The sequence below is a fragment of the Leuciscus leuciscus genome, assembly GCF_965113295.1.
Source record: "Leuciscus leuciscus genome assembly, chromosome: 19".
NCBI classification, from domain to species: Eukaryota; Metazoa; Chordata; class Actinopteri; order Cypriniformes; family Leuciscidae; genus Leuciscus; species Leuciscus leuciscus.
In genome coordinates, this window is record NC_138743.1 from 34,382,957 (window position 1) to 34,407,916 (window position 24,960).

The window sequence follows — 24,960 nt, forward strand, 5'->3', positions numbered from 1 at the left end:
TTTCATGAATAAGGTCCATTTCAAGTGTTTATTTGAACATGACCCTTTGCTTTTGTGCAGTAATGTTTCCTCTGCAGTCTGAGCCGCTTCCATGCCAAGCAGCGCCTAGGATAAATGAACATTTATGTTTTGAGGACATGTGGGTCCTCTTTAACTTGGGTGGGCAGCACGGTCACATGTGTGTGGCAGCCCAGTGTTTAGGAACTGGACGAAGAGTAAAGACAGTAAACCGTGACACTGTGGAAGACGTACCATTGGGTAACCCTACAGAAAGATGGATGATTCTCTACAGTGTCTAGTTTAGTTCCTGGTTTAGCATAAATCCACCCTATTCTGGTCCCTGTCAATGCAGAATATTGAAAAGTATGCAAAGTAAATATGCAAGATAAATGCAAGAGCTTTTCAAAATGTCTTAATGTCTGAAAGCCATGAGTGGATGGCACATCTGAGCCTCAGCTCCTATTCGGAGTGTCTGGATTGCTGGGTTAAGCTTCTTCCGGTTGTGATTTGGCACAGTTTGTCTTTTGATCCCTGTAATTGCAACAACTCTCAGCCTGAAGCTCTTCCGTCAATCCCTCCATCCATAAAATAAAATTACAAATGCCTCAGTGGCACACTGGGTGTATTTGAATGTTAAATTTATATCAATTTATAAATCTATCTTTACCTTTTCCACTATCTTCAGCTTTCCCACACTCAGCAGCCTTTCATTAGTCTTTCTTTTTTCTAGGCATCATCTGCCTCCCAGCACTCTAAAAACAGCCAGCCAGCTCTCTTTAAATGTACAAACAAATAAGACATTTAAAACAAAAATTTTATTTTTATTTTTTCAAAACCAATGTCAAGTCAGTCCTTCTTTATGGAGCTGAGACTTGGAGGATAAATGCGAACATAATCAGCAAAGTCCAGACCTTCATCAACACCTGTCTACAAAAAATCCTCCAAATCCTCTGGCCAAACACCATCAGTAACAAGGACCTGTGGTACAAAACATCACAGCTCCCAGTACAGGATGAAATCACAAAGAGGCGCTGGCGCTGGATAGGCCACACCCTCAGGGAACCAATGTCAAACATCACAAGGCAAGCCCTGACCTGGAATCCTCAAGGAAAAAGGAAAAGAGGAAGGCCATGAAACACCTAGCGCCGAGACCTCGAGGTGGACTGCAAAAAGATGGGTTACACCTGGAGCGAGGTCGAGAGGAAAGCCCAAGATAGAGATGCCTGGCGAGCCCTGGTTGACAGCCTATACCCCAAAAAGTGTGGAAAGGAGAAGTAGTAGTAGTAGTAGAGGCATGTCTAAAAGTGAAATTCCCCATTCTGTCCATGTTAAAAACTATCATGATTCCAATTTTAAAGGTGAACTAAGTAACTTTTTTTACCTTAACTGAACAGCTTCGGAGTCATTGGAATGGTTATATTACTTATTTCGGGTTGAATGGTGGTCGTTTCACACCCCCCTGGTGCCCGTGAGCGGAAAATACGCACTTGCAACTTTGAGCCGGCGGGCCGCCGGCCGCTGCGTCAGGAAGTCTCGCGTGATATCAGGTCTCGCGAAGTAAACAATTGCTTTACGGCCAAAAGAAATCTGCTAAAATGCTGTCATTATTGCGCTCCCTCACGCTGTCCGAACCCGAATGAAGACGACGTTTTAAAGAATGTCCCATCTGCTTTGATGTCGTTGATCTATAGCCTTTGGTGTCTGAGAATCAACAACGAGTTTTTACAACAGTGTTGTCAAATATCTATTCCGAAGCTGTGGGGGGAGCTCTAGAGAGAAACCTGCGAGCAAAAAGCGAGAATACAGCGAAGAAATCCCGAAGCTACTGAGTGCTGCTTTAAGCATGATCAGTTTATTTTATTTAAATTTTTTAGAAAGAACTAGAGGTCAACAGTATATGACACGAAGTATATGCCATTTGTAGTCTGTCCTCCCTTTGCTCCAATAACAGGGGATTTTTCCCCATTCATCAAAGAGCATTGGTGATGTTGGGCAGTGGGGCTTGGTGCCAGGGCCTATTCCAGAAAGCAGGTAAAGCGATGTCCTCGGGTAAGTTTACAGATATCTAAGTGGATAAACTCATCTCTCGGTTACAAAAAACTGGGGTAACTTTCAGGCCTTGTCTACGCGAATAAGTTTTTGTTTGAAAACGTATCTTTCTCTCTCCGTTTTGGCCTTCCGTCCACATTGAGGCAGCGTTTTTGTCAACGAAGATGGAGCTTTTTCAAAACGTTCTCACGAGTGGATAAATTTGAAAACGTCGTTTTAGTGCTGACTGTGAAAACGCATGTTTAGTCGTGGCACATATTGAACCCATAGATATTCATGGTTATACCAGCATTGTTGTGTCTGCCATTTGCTTTCATAGCGTTGCTGAAGATAAATGTAAATGTCTATATAATGCACTTCTATAATAAACATACATATGTGAAACATCTCACATTACAAAAAATGTGGAAACAAAATGGCTTAACTAAAAATATACTTAAATACAGCAGTCTCATTTCTACCTAGCCACCATCCTCTGCACTACACTTCCCAGCATCCCTCCTGGTCCTCACCTGCACGTCATCATCACCCTCATCACTGCCACTATTTAGCCTCACACTCCACCACAGTTCATTGTCCAGTCTCGTTTGTAGGAAGCGGACTACTTACCCTACCTTATGTCTATTAAAACACTATACCTACACTCCAGTGTAACTATTCACTGCCAGCATCCTGCTCGGCAAACCATCACTGCACTTACCACTCACCTGCTTTCAGTTCATCCGCTCATTTGTTGTCTCAAACTTTCCGTTAACTCCATCTCCTTCTTGTGAGTCTCATTCCGTAACAACAGCCATTTTATCACTTTTTTTTTAGTTCAATCAATCTTTCCTATTTATCGATTTATTTAGCACCAGCCAAACAGTTTAAGTCTTGCTTACAGTAATAGAAAAATGATTCAAGTTTTCACAATGAAATCTAAATTGACATCTTTTTTTATTCATGTGCCCTCGTAATCTTTAATCAAAATAACAACTTCTTCCTCTTGCAGCAACATCTCTTCACTGATGACTTTTTTACTGGCATGAGGACAGCACAACCTGTCACTCACAAGAGATCCACCAATAGCAAACCACAACTAGCCAACCATCCGAATCAATTCCCCATGGACAAAAGTCCCATCCTACATTTTCTTAGATATACGTCACAAAGGGAAGAAAAGACTATCACAACTTCCATTTCATGCTGACTTTAAAGACTAAAGACAAGATAAAAACAATAATAGTACAACTGCCCAGTAGGTGGCGATATGCACTAAGAAAGTAAATTGCCGTTAAACAAAACAAGTATGGTTTGCTTCTTAACGTTTCCATGGTGACTCCTGGGTTCAGAGCTTTATGCGTTACCCTTGAATGAACTTGATCCCAGACACATTTTTGGAACTGATAACTGAGTAACCCTTTCATTTATAATCTGCCTAATCTAGATACTGTACCAACAAGATACTATCCAGTCCTGGCTTCTATTTTAACCACGTTGACAAACAACCAGATGACATGTAAACATGAGACAACACATTTTCATAAATCATCCAGTACACTGATTTGCATTGTTCATTTAATGCAGAAAAAGCATCCTCATGCTCCATTGACTTGTAATGTCTTGTGCTTTGTGACTGCTGAAATCATGAGCTTATCTTTCTGTTTATTTTATGTGAATATGGGCTACCGCCATAGTACCAACATAGCCAGTGCTTGTAACAAATGGCCTATGATATCATTTTATACGAGACAGTCCTATATGTGTAGACTACTGGTTTGAGGCATTTTTGTTTTTGTTCCATAATGGTTAAGTTAGACAATGGGCTTAAACAGACGTAGCTATGCAACTGTTGGGATTGTAAGCACACATACAGTATGGAAATCACATGGTATCACATATGGAAAGTGACAGTGGTGTATTTTACTATATATAGAAGCTTAGTAAATGAGCATTAAGTTTTTCCAGCACCACCTCTTCACTAAAGACAGAAGCTCATCGGAAGACCACATCAGAGAGGAGGTAGATTACCTCACCAGACAGCAAAACTTAAACTCCTGACGGCCCTGGGTGAACCACAGCAGAACTCATTATGAGAACCCTGTCTGGTCTGCTTCTGCTTCTTGAATTAGTCAAGAGATTATCAAAGTTTTGGTTTCATAGGGAATCTTCAGTGTACATTTTTATTAGGAGTGTAGGGCAGATTCCGATAATTCACAGCTCATTGTGGTCGATAAAGATACCGACAATTTCCTATTTTACTTTTAACCCCCTACAATGAAGCTACTATCTAATGAATGGAAAAACTACTCAGTGGGACTGTATTACCGATAATACGCTGACTTAAATGGAAAATATATTACATTGAACTAGCATAAATTATATCTTATTAAATTATATATGTTCATTTCTCCCAGTATTTATAATCATTAAAGTACTAAACAGAATAGAACAGAACTTAAAACACATGTAACAATAATTTAAATGTGGTAAATGTTACAAACATAAAACAACAGCACACACACACACACACACACACACACACACACACACACACACACAATAGAAACAAAGTTTGGAATCAAGATTTTTTTTTTAAGTCTCTTATGCTCACCAAAAGCTTTATTTGATAAAAAAAAAAATACAGTAAAAACAGTATTAACTTTCCACAAAAACACTTAGCAGCACAACTGTTTTCAACATAAGATAATAAGATACGTTGTGAATCAGCATATTAGAATGATTTCGAAAGGATCATGTTACACTGAAGACTGGATTATTAATGATACAAATTCAGCTTTGCCATTACAGGAATAAATTATATTATTAAAGTAGATGAATATATAATAGAGTTCATTTAAATGTAATGTAATATTTTTACAGCATTACTGTATTTTTGATCAAATAAATGCACCCTTGGTGAGCATGAAAACATGGCAAAAAATCTTAATGATTTCAAACTTTTGAACAGTAGTGTACATTGTATAATATTTAGGCTGGCAGCTAGACTGTTTATGCATGTTATGTGTGCGTGCACATACTTGAACTCGTTTACAGACACTCATCAGAAATGCTTCCATAAGCATAATAACTACAATAGGAAAACAATGGTTAAAACATGTTTCTAGTTAGCATCTGATCATCTGTGATTAAAATAAAGGTCGACTGACTGATTTATTTTGCCGATTAATAAGCACCGATAACTGATTGCTGGAACAATCAGAACAAAAATCCATACCGATAGTTTTTCCGGGTTATGTTCATTGCTGTGGCTGAGAAGGGTCGGTCTGCTGTCATTACACAGTACGAGAGCGCCCTCTAGAGGCGAAATCACTGACCGCTCGTGGAGTTTATTTTGACACGTGAGCGGGACACTTCAGATGCAGATTTAAAACAGACAATGAAACGGTGTGTATAGAGTACACTACCATACGCGTTTCCATATAATTACAAAGTAATTAATTTGTTGACTAGATGCTGCATTAGTGGAGAACAGCAATATGTTTGCCGTAGAGGCTCAAAAGATGCTAAAAATAGCACATCAAATGTGACAAAAACACACACAAGCCCAACCCAAATGTTTAATGTCACAATTGTCCCCATCTATTCACATTAGTTTATATCCAGCTGGTCGCTTTTATGCATTCGTTATGCAGTAAAGTTGCATATTTAAAGCTTGTGATGTGAAAAGGCAAACTGATATGTTCATGCAGCCGACAGAAATCAGAAACACATTTGATTGTAACATGTTTTGTTTTGATTAGATAATCATTAAGTGTTCTAAAATAAAAGCAAATAAAATGTGTGAATATATACATACAATTAGGCATGTGACGGAATAAAATGTTCATGTTGCGATAATTGCTGAAGCTTTTATCACAGTATACGGTATTTTCACGATATTGAAATAAGTTGCGAAAAAAGTGTTGTCATACTGTAGACCTTATGTAGCCTTTTGATTTTAACAATGTATTATTACATGTTGAAATTAACATTAACAGAGTTGTCTCTCTTAAGTACCAGAACTGATTATCGATTAACATTTTGGTCAAAATTATCAGCATGATATAATATAACTACCAAATAATCACCACCAAATAATATTACGGTACTTTAATTTTCTAGTTATCGACCATATAACGTGACACCCTTGCACAAAATGCTTTTGAGGTTGAGGTACTTTCCTGATCCTGTTCCCTTCACTCCTGCTTTCTGTCTCTCTCAAACTGTCCTATTAAAAAAAAAAAAAAAAAAAAAAGCCCAAATATACATATATATATATATATATATATATATATATATAAATAAAAAAAGATAGTCTACAAAGTGTTCCAGAACTGAAAATTGAGAAACACAAACAAAAACAAACACACTCCTTTCAGATGCACAAGCAAATGTTTCTTACTGAATCACACACACAAAAAAAGCAACAACAACAAAAAAAAAAACTTATTTTTAGACTGGAATGCTTAAATTGATAAGCCAACCAAAATTGTCATCAAAAGAAGTAAACATGAACTCCACTGTGCGGTCTTCTCTACTGGTTCAAGAGACAGCATCAGGAACTGACTGAAAGAGAGACTTCCAACTCTTCAGATCTGTTATTTTACTAAATGTGGTTGTCAGGATGAACATAGTTCTGCTGGTGGTCAGCTGTGGGTCGTAAAACTGAACGGCTTCTAAATCAGATACTCAAGAAAAATAGTAATAAAATATACTGGATGCATAGAAAACATGCCAAATGGCAAACTTTTTTGCTTCAGAATTACAGGTTTGAACTTATTAATTAAAAAAATAAAAAAAGATTCAAAATAAACTGGTGCAAACCAAAATGGTCATAATCTGCCAATTAAATATCATAAAACTACTAAATTATTACACAACATTTCATATTAAAATAGTAATACTTGCATGGCATTACTGTAAATCTTATGGTCTAACTAATTTTAAAACTGTGCGAAAACTCCACAAAGACAAACAGCACAGGCAAATGATTGGAACATGTGATTGACAGCCATGTATTAACCATAATGACAAGCACAGAACTCCACTTCACCAGTTTTGTTTCTCTGACACTTTCCTGTCATCAAAATTCTAAAAATAACCATAATCACGACCCCATGGCTGGTGCAGCCCACTGTTCCCACATGAGGACAAAAAGGACTTCAATTCTGCCCTCTGCTGTTTCAGAGCAGAATTAACCACACTTCCACGCATATACTAAGCTGTGGTTTCACACGGATCTTGATAAATGTTTTTTTAAAGGAATAAATCTAAAAGGCAAAACATACACAGACAAAGGATATTCTTCTAACCAGTCATCTTATTTTTTAAAGGTTCAGCAAAATCATAATTAATATCCATACTTTTTTGCACCCTACCCATTTTAAAGGTATAGAAGGCACACATCTTGCATAAAATGTTTCACAAAATAATGCACACACTCGGTTAAAGTTTTACAAAATATGCATAACACGCACACAAAAAACATGTGCCTTTAGAGAACAGTGTTTAATATAGTGTAACATCCTTTACTTTTTTGTATTTTTATTTATTTATTTATTTTGCCAGTTACACTTTATAATAAAGGTTCATAAGTTAACTACATAAGTTAGCATGAACTAATAATGAACTGCACTTATTCAGCATTTAATATTCGTTGTTAATGTTAATTTCATAACATTATAATAACAGTTAATCAGTTAATAACATTAGTTAATGCACTGTGAACTAACATGAAAAAACAGCTGTATTTTTATTAACCAACATTAACAAAGATTAACAAATACAGTAACAAATGTATTGCTAATGGTTAGTTCATGTTAGTTAATATATTAACTAATGTTAACTAATGAACCTTATTGAAAGTGTTACCATTTTGCCTGTATGGATCAAAAGAAAGCATGACCACAGATAAAAAATTATGTGAACTACCGAATTATGCCGAATTGTCATGCACTCACATGGGACACCATACCCTTCATTAAAACTGACATCACACGAGGAGGGAGGGAGATTTTGGGTGCTGCTGGAGAAGCAAATTTGGTATAAATAGAAGAATCCACTTCTGTGAACAGGAGTACCACGGACTTACAGGAGTTGGAAACGTACAAATATACAGATTGGTCGGGACAGCAGCCTGACCCCCTCTGACTTCTGGAGCTCCGGCCTACTGGTGGGTACAGACACTTGCCTCTATAGCTTTCTGCGGCCGAATAATGCTGGTTTGGGAGTGTGTGGTGTTGCTGGAATGGGTGTGAGGAGAAGATCTTTTAGATGCTACTTTGAATGCGTGTCAGTGAGCTCCTGGGCCACATTTATTAAGTCTTCTGGGATGTTTTCTGAGTGATTACACATGTACTTGATGCTTTCTGTAGTCATTTGTTATTTATGTTAATTTTAGACAGCATTTTTAGATATACTGAGACAACATGCTTCTTTATAATGCCTATTTTTGTAAATGCTATGAGGAGATGTTTCTGTGTCACTCATTCATCATTGCTCTCATTTCATAATTTCTTTACAGGCTTAGCTTCAGAAAATGGACCTCCGGGTAACAAGCATTCTCCTTCTCCTTGTGGTACTGGCTGAGGCGACCCCTGACAGATACTATCATGTGAAGAAACAGCCTTATCCTACAAAATCTCACAGTGAGTTTACATTTGGTCCATATATATACTTAATGTATTTCATAATTGTAATGTGGAATGAGTCAGAATATGTATAATAACAGCAGAAGGTGCACCATTGAGACACAGTACACTAAGGGAGCTTGAAGTACATAGGGTGCCTAATGTACATAAATTAATATGAAATTGGATGAGCCTCTTTGCAACAAATTAGATGAGCTTCAGTCACTCAGGTAATTTAAGCGTACACAAAGCTATTTTCAGTCAACATATATCAAGCAACTCTTTATATATCTAGCCCCTCTTTGATTGCTAAGCTGCATATATTGCCCAGAATACATTAACTTTACCAAATAAAGTTATTGTGCAAAGACTACAAATACTGTTAGTTAATTACTTTTCAGTTGGTTTACACCACAGATTATATAATCCACTACTCTAGAACATAGTAAAATCACCAAAACAGAGGTAACCACTTTATACAACAGGCATACCCAAAATAACCCATACTGTGGTGTTAAATTATACCATTAGTTTCTGGACAAGCACGGCTATTTCCTGCGTTTGAGATTATCAAACAATCCAATCCAACCGTGCAGCACCTACGACTACATAGAATGAATTAAACAGCCTATTTTATAACAAAAATAAAAACTTGTGCAGGGGGTTTTATATCATGATAATCACCACATAGCATACATTTAAAAGTTAAAGTTCTCTCGTCAATCATTCTTAAACCAAAGTGGGCTGCAAATTACAAACATTAACACACACACACACATTTTCTTTACTATATTAGTGAGGATATATCCATTGTTTTTATATCAGTTGAATGTTTTTTTATATCGACTAACTTGACCCCTACATTTTTTGCAAAACACTAGATTTAAACTAAAACATGATTTGGCCAATTTATAAGCCACTTTAACTATTGAGGTTAAGCTGACTATTTAGTGTTTAACAGGTTTCAGCATTTTACTGAGTACATTTTTGAATAGTGAGGCCACTTTGGACAAGCATAGTCAAACCAACACACACACACACACACACACACTCTCTCTCCAAGAGATTAAATCAATTTTAAATAAACTTTCAAATGAAAACAAGTAATACACTCACTTATTATTCTAATTAAAATATATTTATTTTTGGTCTACAAATGTGGCTGAGATAGCAAACAGATCAATCAGATCAGTCTCTAATTAATAATGTACTTTAAAATGTAAATGTAGCTTGAAATGAAATTAAATGAAATTTTAGCTTGTCAAATGTCAGATTTAAGTCAGTGCCATGCTACTGAGCCAAAGGTGTATGTTAAGGAATGTCTTACAAGCAATTTTAGAATTTGTATTATATTTTTACATTTTGTAATGTTGTGTGTGAATTATCTTATATTTTTGTCTTGTTTGCAGCTGTTGCTGGTGAACCTGGTATTCCAGGTTCCCCAGGTGAACCTGGCCCCCCTGGCCCACCTGGCGCACCAGGAATGCCTGGAAAGAATGGTGTTGGACACACCGGTCCAGTTGGTCCACCTGGACCACCAGGTCCAGCAGGATACTCCTCACCTGGTAAACCTGGAAGCCCAGGTTCACCTGGAAAACCAGGTGCATCTGGATATCCAGGCGAGAAGGGACACCAAGGGCCTGCAGGACCTCAAGGTGCAAGAGGAGCGCCAGGATCACCTGGAAGCCCTGGACCTTCTGGCCTTTCTTCTGTTGGAAAGCCTGGACCACATGGTCTTCCAGGATCAATGGGCCCACGTGGAGAAACGGGCCCAAAGGGTCATCCTGGAATTCCTGGACTGCCAGGCCAGAAAGGAGAACCTGGCCATGGTATTCCAGGAGGACCTGGTAGCCCAGGTCCAATGGGACCTCAGGGTCCTTCTGGTCAGCCCGGTCAGCCTGGAATTGGAAAACCAGGACCAAGTGGATTTCCTGGAGAGCCTGGAAAGTCAGGAATGCCAGGTAGGGATGGGTCACCAGGTCCTATGGGCATACCAGGCCCAAAGGGTCATACAGGGGCACCTGGAATAGGAGCACCAGGAAAACCAGGCCAGAATGGCGCTCCAGGAATGCCTGGGTCAATGGGACAAAAAGGTCCTCAAGGACCAGCAGGACAGCCAGGCGCTCCAGGTCTGCCAGGTACTGGCAAACCTGGATCACCTGGACTGCCAGGAGATCGTGGAGTGCCAGGAACCTCAGGTACAACCGGCCAAAAGGGAGAACCAGGGCCAATGGGTCACACAGGTCATCCAGGTGCTATTGGCCCAATAGGTCAAGCTGGTCCTCAAGGTTCCAGGGGATTCCAAGGAGAAGCAGGTCCACAGGGAGCTAAAGGTGACATTGGTATGGTTGGGGCACCAGGCCCAAGAGGTGCAAAGGGTGAACAAGGGGCACAAGGCTTCTCAGGAAAATCTGGTCTTCCAGGTGCAGCAGGTCCTCCAGGCCCAATGGGCCATATGGGACATCAAGGTTCCAAGGGCGAACCAGGATTTACCGGTGCTCCAGGTATCCCCGGTACCAAAGGGCCACCAGGTGATAAGGGACATCCAGGACTTCAAGGGCAACCAGGTGGAAGGGGTGAAAATGGTATCCCTGGAGCAAGAGGACCAGTAGGTCCATCAGGACCAATAGGTCCATCAGGGCTTAAGGGTCACCCAGGACTTCCAGGCCCCCCTGGCCCTGCAGGGCTCACATCGAAGGGAATTTCTGGACCTCAGGGTCCTCCTGGTGTCCCTGGTGCCAGAGGTCATGATGGTCACCCGGGTAAACCAGGAGCTCCTGGGGCACCTGGCCCCCCAGGCGAGATTGTTTACCACCACGAGAAAAGCATGCCAATTAAATCCCATGAGATGGTAATGCCTGTTAGTCACGAGCTGATGAAAGCACCCATGTCAGCATTCACAGCTCTTCTTACCACAGCTTATCCTAATGCTGGCTCACCAATTGCATTCAACCAAATTGTGTACAATGGAGAGAACCACTATGATCCTAACACTGGCATATTCACCTGTCAGGTACCAGGACTTTACTACTTTTCTTTCCATATGCATGTCAATGGAGCAAATGCATTGGTAGCACTTTACAAAAACAGTGAGCCAGTCCTGTTCTCTTATGATGAGTACAACAAAGGTTTCCTTGACCAGATGTCTGGCAGTGCTGTCCTTATGCTGCATTCCCATGACACAGTGTTCATCCAGGTTCCAGATGACCAGTCCAATGGCATTTATGCTGATGAAAATGTTCACTGTTCTTTCTCTGGCTTCTTGATTGCCACAACGTGATAAACACACTCAAGAAAACCTCAATCTTTCTAATTCAAAAATTGTCTGCATTTATACTCATTTTTATGTTTCCCTGAGATAAAGTCATGCAGAGTAGAAAATGAAGACTAATTTAGAAAAATTGTCTGTAGCTTGTTGATCTAAAGAAGACCTTGTATGAAAATATTTTGATGATCTCAATTATTAAGGAACAAAAATTATCCAAGAAATTAGACAACAGACCTATTGCATTTGCCTAGAACCTGAACTGATGGTTATGTATTGAATTTGGCTATGTGTATGACTTTTTCCTGAGCCCACATTTTAGCATAAGTTTCCTGTGTTGAGTATGCTTTGAAGACACAGGCTCTTTAAGACAAATTAAGTGAGCCAGGTTTTGAATTAAATGGATTTCCAAGTGAATAATTATAATTGTGAGTCGTTGTTTTTTTTTCCTTTTAACTCTGTAATGTCACAAGGTGTGCATCATAATAATCAATACAAATAAAGTTTCAGTGCCAGTGTTGCTGTTTGTGTTTGACTGCAGCAAAAGGTTAAGTTTTCCCAAAGAAAGTGCTTACCTTGACCTCATCTTTGTAAAAGTTAAGCAACAATGTCTTAGGCTAACTTTAAAATGTTATTCTGATAGCAAATAGAACCCATTATAATCAGTGATGCTGTCTACACTGGATGAGGCGCAGAACGACATGACAAATTCCCAACTGTAAACTGATACCCTGTTTTTATTTCTGATAAACTTCAAGCGCTTGCGCTACTTCTGACACAACATGTGGATATGCACGGTTGCTTTGTCACGTCTGGTGTAGACATGGTGTAAGACCTTTATAGACATTATACGATATCAAAATTAAATAAAAATGTTCAAATACTGTTTACAAATAATAAGAGGGTATAAGAGGGTTTTTTCTACATACCCCGAAATGCAGATGTGTTGTAATTATGGTCAATTGCAGCAACAATGTCTTTCCACAAGTCAGATGTGATTTCGACTCCTTGCTAGGGTTAAAAAACAAAACAAAAAACAAAACAATAAATTCATTATAAATAAAAACATCAGCAAATTACAACATATACGTTTTTGATATACAATTTAACCTTCATAATACAGCTAAATTAACAAATGCTACTTCTAATTTGAAATAGAAATAAAGCATTTTTGAAAAGCACTGATATTACCTTATGCAACATATCCACCACTCTTGCACAGAGAAGGGCACCAGGGAGGTCAAAATAGTTGTCATAAAAATAGTATTTTGCTGCAACAAATGAGGACTAAATCACATATTTAGGTAAAGATAGATATTTGAAAATATGATAAAACACTGTAAAACTGCAATTGATAATAAATATAATAAATAATAATAGTCCAATATATAATTTTAAAAAAATCCTCAAATACAATAAGCCAATGATTGTTATATTGTCATCAGAAATTATAAAATGAACTAGCTGACAAAAAGCAGCCTTACCAGATCGTGTGTACGAGGTATTAAGGCTATTAAAATGTTTCCATTCTCTTTTTGGACCATAATGCTTTATGATGTCATCAGTACTCAGGTTTTTAGTGCCATGAGTTGCCCTGCAAATAAGAGTCAGAGTGTTTTAAATAGATTAACATCTTAATCTAACAGGTTAGCAGTTTAGATATTTCACTTTGCACAGTACAAATTACCCTTTTTTTTTTCTTTAGAAAAAATGAGCAATAAAATGTACTGCTGAGTAATCATTCAAATACACACGGCATATTAAAATTGACTCACCGCAAGACAGTACCATCCTCTGCCAGCTTGACCAGGTTACCCTCCTCAAGGTCCACCACAAGACCTTTAAAACTGGTCACATGACAACAAGCAACTGTGTTTGTGTACTAGAGAGACAAACAAGCTCATACAAGGGTAACAACTTATTTGTTTGGAAACAAACAGCTTACATAAACGACAAGCTTATGGATATATTAATACCCAATTAATATAATTTTCACAATTTACAAGAATACCTGCATGAAACAAGAATCAATTTGTTCGTATTTCAATTTTGAACATAAGCCATGTTCTTGAGATGTTTAAATTTCCAGTCCACACAGCTTTAATGGTGCTGACCATATGAAAAATGGGCAAACAAGGTCATTATACCAAATTGTCATGCTTCAGATCATTTTTTAGATACTCTTGACTTTAAGAATACGAACTCACTAGGGGTGAAAAAGATGATACTATTATACATTAGGAAATACTTTAGGAATTTCTTGCAGAAAAAAAAAAAAAGGTATGCTTGAGCATTCTGTCTACATTAGGGTCGCATCTTGTGACATCATGTCCTGTTTTTGGTTTGTTTACATGTCTTTGGTCCGTGTTGCATTCATATTTCAGTCGAACTGCACCAAAGTTCGTCTGAAAGCGGACCGAGTCCCATCTTTTCAGCGGTTTCGGTCTGCTTGTTTGGTGTGCACCAGGGTTCAGATCGATGGGTTCACACTTATTCAAATGAACCGCACTAAAAGAGCAATCGCACCAGGGTTCGTTTTAATCATAGAGGTTTTAATCCAACCAAACATGCCAAGTGTGAATTCACTGGCTCTTATTTGTTTTATAATAATCATATTGACAATAACATTACATGACTTACATATTTTTATAAACAAATATTATTTTTAAAGCATTAACATTAAGAATTTATTTTTTTCTTCATGAAACAGTCTTAAATGTAGTTAACATCCAGCTGTATGCTGCTGTTTAATATATACATAGTATTTTGTATTTATATCTTCAAAATAATAATTAATAGTTATCAAAGAAACAAATGTTAATCAAAATCTGCAGCGCTCCTGCATAGATGCAGAAGCCCTGCTGCAGAATTCAGACGCACAATGTAATTGGACCTTTTTTAATACACAACTGGCCACTATTGTAGTCTAACAAATGCATCCAGAACAACAAGTGTCAAAAATGTATTTGCGCATCAACTTAGGCGACCGATTCTGCTATCAAAATGGTGATTTTCACCAATGGTGAAGATTTTGCATGCTTGGGTTACTCTGAGTTTGAGCTTATGACCATGTTGAACCATTAACGAATAATTATAAATCTGAACTATACAGTAAAACAGTGGTTTTCAATCCTGATCCTGGGGACCCACCGCTCTGCACATTTTGTCTCTCTTCCCTGTCTCAATCAGCTCCCTAGTTCAGTAGTCAGGGCACTGATCCGGGAGTTGGCAATTTGAAGGGCTGTCTCAATCGCAAAATATCTTCCAGTGCACTGAAACGTTCGCTCCCTAAATAGTCCCACAATGCACCGTGATTAACCAGGGACCATCGATGCTCAATATATTCCCTTAACGGAAGTTCTGAAGCGCTGAAACATAAATCATGGAATGGCAAGCACAGGATTGTGGGATATCAAAGGCAGTGAAGGATACATCTGAGATACCTTCAGAATTTTTTAAGAATCAATGAATACCTTCAGAATCAATGCGTTGATAACTTTTTACCTTGGAATGCATTCACCGAATGCAAAATTTTTTAAGATTTTGGATGCTGAAATGTTGGTAGGTAAATGTAATAAAGTATTTATTATATAGAAAAATATCAGCTCTGCTGTGGTTCATAAATGCCAGTTTCATAAATACCAGCATTCATGTCGCCAGTTGTACAATGTGGACGTTGTCATGTCGCCAGAAATAGAGTCATCCGCGTCCCAATTTGTAGTGATCCAGTGTCCATTAAGGCCCCGATATACTGAAAGCGAAATCGAAGAACGAACTGATGTGGCTTCATTTTGAACAAAATCAGGCCAAAACGAACTTCTTTGGAGTTAAAAACAGCTTGTTCTATTGGTCCGTGGCGATTACGTAATAGGTAGGTGTGTGTGGAGTCCGCTGTGATCCGACGTCCGTGAGTGAAAAGATGAACACATTGGAGGAGCTGCTTTATGGTAGAAAGTAAAGAAATAGACGCTAAATATTGATCGGAGTCGAAATATTTTATTAGGTCTTTAAACGCAAAGCTTCTGTGGAGAGAGGAGTTGCAGCGCGGCAAGTTCAAACTAGACAGACATTTAAGAGATGCGGTATACAGTCATCCCACTTATTACATGGTATTTTACCACATAAATAATTATGGTGACACTGATTTGAGATTAAACTGTTATAAAATCATACCTGTTTTTTTATCTTATAAGATTTATATAAATAAATAATCCAACAGTGTAGCCTACAAAACAATAGTCACAAAATGGCAGCAGCTTTGTTTGTATGAAACGAGAGAATGAGTCCACCATACCCGGATGACATAATTAGTTTTAATGAGTTTTAATATTTCATTAGGTCACCAACCGTAAAACTTCCACACACACACACACAAAAAAAGTTCCTAACAAGCGTAAAGCTCCTAATGAGCTCATGATCTGAATCAGGTGTGTTACGTGTAGAGTGGGAGAGAGAGAGAGAGAGAGAGAGAGACATTTGGACGTGTTTAATAGTAAATATCTAATTGTTAAGTCTGGGCATTAAACACATTGTTTAATGCAGGTATTCTTGGCCATTGTAATGACTTTATGTGTGTGTGTGCGCATTGCTGAAACAACTCACCAGAAATCCCAATCGGCAGGTGTTAAATTAAGTAGATCTTTATCATATCCCTTGTGTTCCACAAGATACCCAGCAAAACTCTCATAGATCAGCTGCACACAGACAGAAGAAGAAATAAATGTAAGTACTAACATGAGGTACAGTGACATGAAGATGTCAGGCCTAACCATAACTGAAGCATCATCTCGAGCTATTATAGGTAAACTACACGTCAGATGCGATGTATGAACGTCCTCCTAGAATGCCAGATAAAGTAGACACTCCTCTCACATTCTCAATGTGTTTTAACGAGGCCTGCCGAACAGATCGATATTTTAGATCCGCGCATCAACACGCGACTGTTCCAGTAATGTAACGAAAACAGAACACATATTTCCGATTCTGATTTATTATAACCATGTGTCAGCCATATTCTGCGTGGAAGGTCGGCTGTGTGATGATATGCATGATGCCAGCACGACTCACCCTGGAGGTCTCCTTCAGATAGTATCGACAGAGCGTGTGGTCCAAATCAAAGCCGATCACATCACACTCCGACAGCGAGAAGAATTCGCTCATTGTACAGCCTTTATAAGGAATGGTTATGTGAACTGTAAGATTACAGAATCGTGATGTCTAGCGATGACTTCCAGCTGTCGATGCAGCAGCTCGCTCGGTGGCGGCAGTCTGCAATGTATTTGTCTGTTCTGCAACACGTGGGACAGCGGCGGCAACAGTGTCACAAAAGACTACAAGCCGCGTTTAGAAGCGGCTCACGGAAGGCGCAGTCACCCGCAAAACGCGTCTCGGCATTTAACGCGGAAACACTCCGGTGCCGGTTATAACATCATGAACAACGGGTCTTTGAATCTTGCTTGCTTACACAAGACACGAACGTATTAATATCTGAATATTCGCGCATTTCCGGGTGTTGTTACCGTAATAACCTGAACAAAATGGACAGTCGCACGTCACTTCTAATTATTGAACATTTGTCAGTTATGCATGGATGAAGCTGTACACTGGAAAATAAAAATAAATCATTATTCTCGAGAATAAAATGCTGTGGGTTTTCCACTCATTGATTACAAAAGCAAAGTGTTTTCCAGGTAAACCCTGTATAGGCCATGCAACCTTATGAGGACAAAATGTCCCCACAAAGATGGCAATTTCCGAAATCCTTGGGGACATTTTTTGGTCCCCATGAGGAAACAATATGTTTCATATATTTATGTATATAAATAATACTAAGTGATTTTTTTGAAAATGTAAAAATGTAGAAAGTTTCCTGTGATGGGTAGGGTCAGTAGGGGATAGAATACAGTTTGAACAGTATAAAAATCATGTCAAATCCTTTATTTATATAGCGCTTTTTACAATACAGATTGTAGCAGCTTTATAGTGTTAACAGGAAAATAATGCAACAAAGTGTGTTTCTGCTGTACAGCAGATCTAGAAGAAAATAGCATCATAGTCTAGCATAAGTTCAGTGATGGTTCATTTCTGTTGTTAAAAAGTTATTCATTTAGTTCATTTATACAGCCGCAAGGGAGAAAACAGTGATGTCATCGTCCAGCTCAGCTCAGTTCTCATAATGGTGTCAATGCAGGCAGATCATATTATTGTTGAATATTAAGTGTCCCCAACTAAGCAAGTCAAAATTTAGTTTCCATGTCTGTGGAAAGTCCCCATAAAACACGAAAACACAACAGTGCAGGTGTGTGTAAATTATTTTTCTCTTCTCTTTGGAAACTAAACTTCCATCATGTTTTGTATTTCTGTCCATGTCCATTTACCCTATACAAACTCCACATAATTCTACTCCAATGCCTCCAGTGCAATATAATAATCATATTAGGTTTTATATTCTGTACTTCCAAAGATATATATATATATATGTGGTTCAAGTTTTCCCTGGTGTCTGCCCAATAAGCGGGTGGGCAATTTGCTTATGTTTCGTCTTGACGTCACAACAAAACGGCTTATGACTCGTTTGACAAACGATTCATTTCATTGACTCAAGAGTCGACCCTTACTTTTGAAAGACAATAGCTTTATAGACGGTGCACTTTCAGATTTAAAACTTTGCAGGATGTTTTCATTCACTTAGAGCTATGTTACACACTTCATGAAAGGTCATTTTCAAAAATCCATAATAGGGGCACTTTAATGCTGTGGCTGATCAGTGCATATTGCAGATATGAAGTCTATTGTAAACTAAATAAACATGCCATTTTTGCAACCCTAGATGATACCAAATTCATCTACAATAAGATGACAGAAACGCAGAGAAGTAATGAGAAAAGACACAGACAGATATGAAGAGTTATGAAAAAAAAGCAGATAAAGAGTGTATCTCCCAACTGACAAATCTGAAAAAAAGTAGTGAAGGATAAACAAAAGAAACAGAGGAAAAAACAAACATGAAATCCGTTTGACCCAGTCTTACTCTACTATCTATCTTCAATAGATCTATCAAATACCTTCTGTTTTTGTCTGTTTCTGTTTTTCTCAACAGTAACCTATTGTTAAGGTCACATTGTTAACATGTCATTAACATTGTGTCCTTACCGACACAAACTGTCATTACCGCAGCAATTATTTATTTTAATTATTAATCAGATTTTTGTTTGCAAAATATTATTTTAGTAGAGATTAAAATGACAATATTTGTCATAAAAAGTAAAATATTTTATCTTTGGCAGGTATGAGAACTATTTATATCTACACTGTTAGACTTTTCAAGGGTTTTTTACAGTAACTTACTGGCAACACTGTTGCCAGTAAGTTACTGTAATTAAGAGTTACAGTACCAAATCGTATTTCAGTTTTGTGTAATACAGTGCATTACTGTAAAAACGAAGCTAATCAGTACAGTGCATTACTGTAAAAACTAAGCTAATCAGTACACTACTGTAATTATTTTTATTTGTACTAAATATAAATTAGATTTGATAATTTTGATATATGATTAATTTTATTTTTATCCTACATAAGTACTACTTTCATACAAACCAATTAGACAAAGTTATCACAAAATACCATTTTTTTATTTAAAACATTTCATATATATCACAAAATAAACATGCCAATGCTGGAAATGATGTGTGAAATTTTTATGGGTAAGTTTAGAGACAACATTTTTTGTGTTAATTTTAACTCATTCATTGTGTTAATGATTTTAACAAAGTAAATATGTCAGAGAGGTTAGCACAAAGATGTGTAAACGTGTTAAATTAACACATTATGTGCTGTCCTTCACTGCAAACATTTTTGAAAACATACATAAAATCATAAACAAAACATTAGCATTTGACTAAATGAATGTAGAGTCATTGGTTGTTTAGCTTATACAAGTATTATAATGAAATATCAACCATTACATTCATAAAACTGCAGAATATAAATACATTAAGCATTCAAAAAGGAAATGTCCAAAACAGGACAAAACACAGTTCTTTTCACAATACAAGATACATAACCCCACCTTAAAAATAATTTCACTTATTTCCAAAAATGTGTTGGATTCATGTACACTGGTGGCCAAAATAAGTATTTAAGTGGCGTAATGTTTTTGAAAGAAGTCACTTTGATGCTCAAGAAACATTTATTATTATTATCAATGTCTGACTGTCTACTCCATCTTTTCTACAGCATAGGAGTAAAAGTCATCAAAATAATCTTTAAAAAGCCAACACAATGTTTTTGTCCACCTTTGTGAATAAATAAACTTCTCCAAAGATTGGTTCCTGTTCAGAACTTGATTGACAACACCAGAGTGTTCCCTGGTCTGCATGCGTGCCCACAAACACAAATGTACTCAGTCCTTCAGAGGAGATCCCGGTTCCAAAACTATATGAGAGAGAGAGAGAGAGAGAGAGAGAGAGAGAGAGAGAGAGAGAGAGAGAGAGAGAGAGAGAGAGAGAGAGAGAATATTAGTGTCACATTATTTTTAACCTCCTTTTTTGTTAATTTTTATTATTATTTTCACAAAAACTTAAGAATATATATTTGTAAACAGCTTTTGTCAATAAATAGCATACAAAAGAACTAAATTAAATTATGCCAGATTAAATTTTAATACTTACAAATCCTAAATTCTGTCCAAAAATGCTGAGATGCATAGAAAGAAGTTGAACGACTGAAATAGATGATTTTAGCCCATTTCAGCTTGTCTGCAGTGAAGGAGTACCTGTTTGAGACAAATACACAGTAAGATACATGCAAGAAATCACTGTGTGATGATCGTTCTCCTTCCTACAGTAGTTAACCCACCTGTGCGCTGATATTAGTACCTTCCTAGGCCACATTTACACATAGCCGGGTATTTAGAGAAACGAATATTTCTCCCCCTCCGTTTTCAAAAATAACATCGTGCACACAATATCGTTTTCAAAAAAAGTTGTCGTTTACATCAACCCGCATAAATACAAAGGGGCGGCAGTGTAAGGAGAAGGATAAAGCCATGCAAGCCAATCAGAATCCTCAAAATCGACAACGACGAATAGCACGAGCGACTTCCTGTTCCTTTCAAAACAATAGACATGGCGCGAGGTTCGTTCGTGTGGACAGACAGCGAAGCAAATGCAAACAGGCCAAAAGCGTTTTCACAAAAGTAAAAATGAGTACCACTTTAACAGCATCCATGATCAAATAGTAGCCAAACAAACTCATAGACAGTATGGAACAAACTCTAAACATAGGGCGCTCACATGACGTAAGCATTTTCTGGCGCATAATGTGACGTTTGAGAACCTAAAACCCCGTTTCTCCCAGTTGACACGGCAACACATAACCGGCGTTTTCAGAAATCTCCACTTTGGCCGGAGTTTTTAGAAATAATCGTTTTCTGGGATAAAAACGGCGTTTTCGTGTAAATGACAGGCCAAAACGCAGGGAAATATCTGCGTTTTCCCATCGTGTAAACGGGGCCCTAGTCAGGTGGAACTGCAATGGTAGAGTCGCTGGCTAATAAAATATAAAAATAATGCAAAAATATAAACTTAAGTTGTTTAGAATGCTAGATTTGGTCTTAGTGAGAGTTTTACTGCAGTGCTTACCTGGATACATTTAATCTGGTGAGACTGAACAAAGACAATGGTCCATCTTCTGATTGGTTCATTTGCTGTGTAATAAAGTTAGACATAATGCAAAGGTCACTTATTTGATATAAAGTTAGCCAATTTTATAGAGATTTTATAAGATATTGTTAGCTACCTAGTCTGCACCAGTGGCTCAAAAGCAATTTTCACATAGTGTATGCTAATCATTTCAGCAAACTTATCTCAAAATATATCACAAATGGGCTGGCCTACCTCTGGAATCTTGCTAAGTCACTGGCGCGAATTGGCGCTTTGTTGCAGTTGCCTTTAAACACAAAAATGGAAGTAAATATTAAATTCCATAAAAAAAAAAACTATAATATGGTATAGTTTGCAAACTAATGCTAAAACTATAAAGGTTCTCATCAGTAGGCCAACATTAAGATATAAACAGAATTTCACATTAGTTTATTCACATTTATTGTTAATGTAAACGCGTTGCTCGTTGGCATATTTTAACTCGACAATTCAATAATCTAACAAAGTGTGTAAAATGAAACGTTAGCTCAGTTTACCATGGTAAAGTTCGTTACCGCCATGTTGACGACGAGTAACGTTAGGCTAACGTTAACGTTATAACATACGTTAAACTGGGCACAATCCTGTCAACATACACAGAATGTTTTTTTTTTTTTTTTTTTTACCTTGCTTGCTGATCTCTCTCTCGGTGAAGTGAATTCCGTCTCTTCCCCGGGCCAGACACGAACGTCGCGATCCAACAAAAGACAGACCCCATTACCTACACTGGATGTCTGTCTGACGCGACACGACAAATCCCAGACAGTGTAGTGATGCGCCGCGGCCGTTATATTTCAGACGTAGTCCGATACGAGTCCAAGCGCTCGCACTAGTTCTTACAAGGGATAAACAGGTTTGCATTTAAAGGTCCGGTCGCTTCAATGTGTCCAATATAGACAGCCTCTGGCTATTATAGCGTTGTAGACACGTGGTGTAAGGCAAAAATTAGGAAATAAAAAGCACGGTGGAATGGTGCCAGCCAGAGAGGCAGTTACACAGTAGTATACAGCAAATTTAAAAAATACAGTAAGTCTCTGTATGTGGTGTTAGACGTCACAGAAAATTCCCATGATGCAATTGGAATCACAGTTATTTACTGTAAAGAGAAATAGCAGTATAATACTGGGGGATTTAAAGTAAATAACTGTAGAAATTACAGAAAAGTCTAACAGTGTAAGGTTAGCGTAAAAAATGTCCATGGCATAAAGAAAATCATAAAATCCCCAATTGTTTTTATTATTTTCTACAGAAATGGACAAATCTTAAAAGTAACTCCCGTCCGAATAGAGCTTAAGGAAACTATACTTTGTGCACATTTTAGGGGGCAGTCCTTACAAGTGGAGACAAAGCACCTGGGTGACAACCTTAAACAAAGCATGCAAATGAAGTAAGTTATAGAAACCCGCCCCAGACTCATACAAATCCTAATCCAATCAGCATAACTATTCAAAGAATGAGACAGAGCCATTAAAGACAAAAGGTGAGAGTCTCAGCAATCTGACTCATTTGACTAACAATAAAGACAACAGGACTGGCAGGAACCTCTTGATAAAATCTTTACTTAACAGACTCCTCTAACCATAAATGCTAAATAAAATGTACTTCACCTTAGTTTATCATTTGATATTAGACTATGTCATAACGGAGGATAATCATCTTAAACAGATTCTTAAATTTGTAATCCCACATTCCCTTTGAAGGAAATTTTCCAGGCCATACAACACAAGCCATATATAATATAACACATAATGGGTGATGCATTTCTAAGGATGACTGAACCCTGTGTAACCCTGCTCATAAGAGTAAGGCTGTCTTCATCCAGAGTTATGACATCATCCAATTTAACATTACTAGTACTCCATCAGGTACATTTACAGTATATTGCACACAACTCATTTTTACTTTGCAATAACATGATGATGTAATTTTACTTCTTGATAAATATATGGGCATGATAAATCCGTCATCTCGGATTGAAACAAAAAGTGTGTAAACGTAGCTAATGTTATTCACAGTGTTGTGGCTGATCAGTGTAAAACGGCAATAGAATTGTACATAATGAAGTGAAGACTGAATACATTTTTGTTTTTTTATTGTTTTATTTTGGTCACAAGATACTGGCAGGAGTGGGGTCGTCAGCTGTAACGTCAAGGATGTTCTTGTACTTGAAATAGAAGAAGGATTCATGCCTCCTTCAACTTTTCATCTCCGGCATTCCACCAAATGTTGCGGTTTGATGTTAAAATATATCAATAACCATAGGAAAAAAAAATAGTGTTAATTATGAATTCTATCTTACAACCTAAAATAGGTAAGTTTTCTTACCTAAAATTGAAAATCATCCCAGGAAAGATTCAGGCCTTTTCCCACCGTCATTCAGTTTGTTGTTTCAATACAAATAAAAACAATAGTGTTAATTATGAGATCCATTAACAACCTAAAAATAGGAAATTAAAAGTCATGCCTATTTCCACTTTCCACCTTCATTCAAATGTTGCAGTTCGTTGTTTTATTAGGAGGAAAAGTTTGTGTTAATCATGAGTTCCATTAACAAGCTAAAAATAGTAACGTGTTCTTCCCTGAAATTGAAAATCATTGCAAGAAAGATTCAGGCCTCTTTCCACGTTTATTCACATCAATAATCTGACTATGAATCCTAGGCTAATAAATGTGTTAGAAAGAGTTTTCGGTTTGTTCCTGCATCATTTTGTCTCTATTCTTTCTTATCATCTCTTCAGTGTTCAGCGCGAGACTCACTCAGTTCTCGCCTTTGCAGTTCTAGAGTTCTGTGACATCATAGCATGGTTTAAATCAGACAGCAGGGGGCAGCAGCAAGCGACAATTTGTTCTCATGACAACCAGATGATTGTCTGAAAGACGTTCAATAAACTTGAAATGATAAAGAAACAGCTGCTAGCTGATTGTAGCAAACAGTTAGGCCTAGCCTACTACTCAAGTTTAATGATGTTTGTGGAACATAAAAATTATTTCGAAGAATACTGGTGGTAACATGGAAACCTGTTCGTGTGTGTAGCCTATGTGTGTCTCACACACACAACCATGTTGTAAATTTTTACAAAACTGTACTTTATACTCATGGTGAAAAATATTTGTATGAAACAATGCATATCTTTGCAAATGCAAATATCTTTTATGCACTTTAATCTGGTGAATGTTTGCACTGTTGTTTGCATGGTTCATAAAAATGTAATAGGCTACATATGTGACCCTGGATCACAAAACCAGTCATAAGTTGTACTTGTATATTTGTGGCAATAACCAACAATTCATTGTAGGCCTATGGGTCAAAATTATCGTTTTTTCTTTTATGCCA

At 37.5% G+C, this 24,960-nt stretch overlaps 3 protein-coding genes across 3 annotated transcripts in view; 1 reads left to right on the forward strand and 2 right to left on the reverse strand.

Moving 5' to 3' along the window:
* The window catches only part of nt5dc1 (5'-nucleotidase domain containing 1), a 61,112-nt gene extending 43,662 nt beyond the window's left edge, over window positions 1-17,450 (reverse strand). The window contains exons 1-6 of the mRNA XM_082147969.1: window positions 16,993-17,450; window positions 16,528-16,619; window positions 13,701-13,772; window positions 13,410-13,519; window positions 13,117-13,196; window positions 12,855-12,936 (exon numbers count right to left, since the gene is read on the reverse strand). Of these exons, the coding sequence (XP_082004095.1) occupies window positions 12,855-12,936; window positions 13,117-13,196; window positions 13,410-13,519; window positions 13,701-13,772; window positions 16,528-16,619; window positions 16,993-17,085 (529 nt within the window). The 5' untranslated portion in view covers window positions 17,086-17,450. The remainder of the gene's footprint in view (window positions 1-12,854; window positions 12,937-13,116; window positions 13,197-13,409; window positions 13,520-13,700; window positions 13,773-16,527; window positions 16,620-16,992) is intronic.
* The window catches only part of LOC309482535 (uncharacterized protein), a gene marked incomplete at its 5' end in the record, with an annotated part of 153,587 nt that overhangs the window by 87,190 nt on the left and 41,437 nt on the right, over window positions 1-24,960 (reverse strand). The gene's annotated exons all lie outside the window — the stretch shown is intronic.
* col10a1b (collagen, type X, alpha 1b) lies at window positions 8,047-12,443 on the forward strand. The gene is made up of 3 exons (XM_082147921.1): window positions 8,047-8,203; window positions 8,555-8,678; window positions 10,070-12,443. The coding sequence occupies exons 2-3, from the start codon at window positions 8,570-8,572 to the stop codon at window positions 11,938-11,940; spliced, it is 1,980 nt and encodes a 659-aa protein (XP_082004047.1). The 5' UTR covers window positions 8,047-8,203; window positions 8,555-8,569; the 3' UTR covers window positions 11,941-12,443.

What these genes read in the sequence shown, in the direction of transcription:
- col10a1b (XM_082147921.1), top strand. Translation starts at nt 8,570, where the DNA reads ATGGACCTCCGGGTAACAAGCATTCTCCTTCTCCTTGTGGTACTGGCT. An exon ending in TTATCCTACAAAATCTCACA is followed by an intron (nt 8,679 to 10,069) that starts GTGAGTTTACAT and finishes TCTTGTTTGCAG; the next exon opens with CTGTTGCTGGTGAACCTGGT.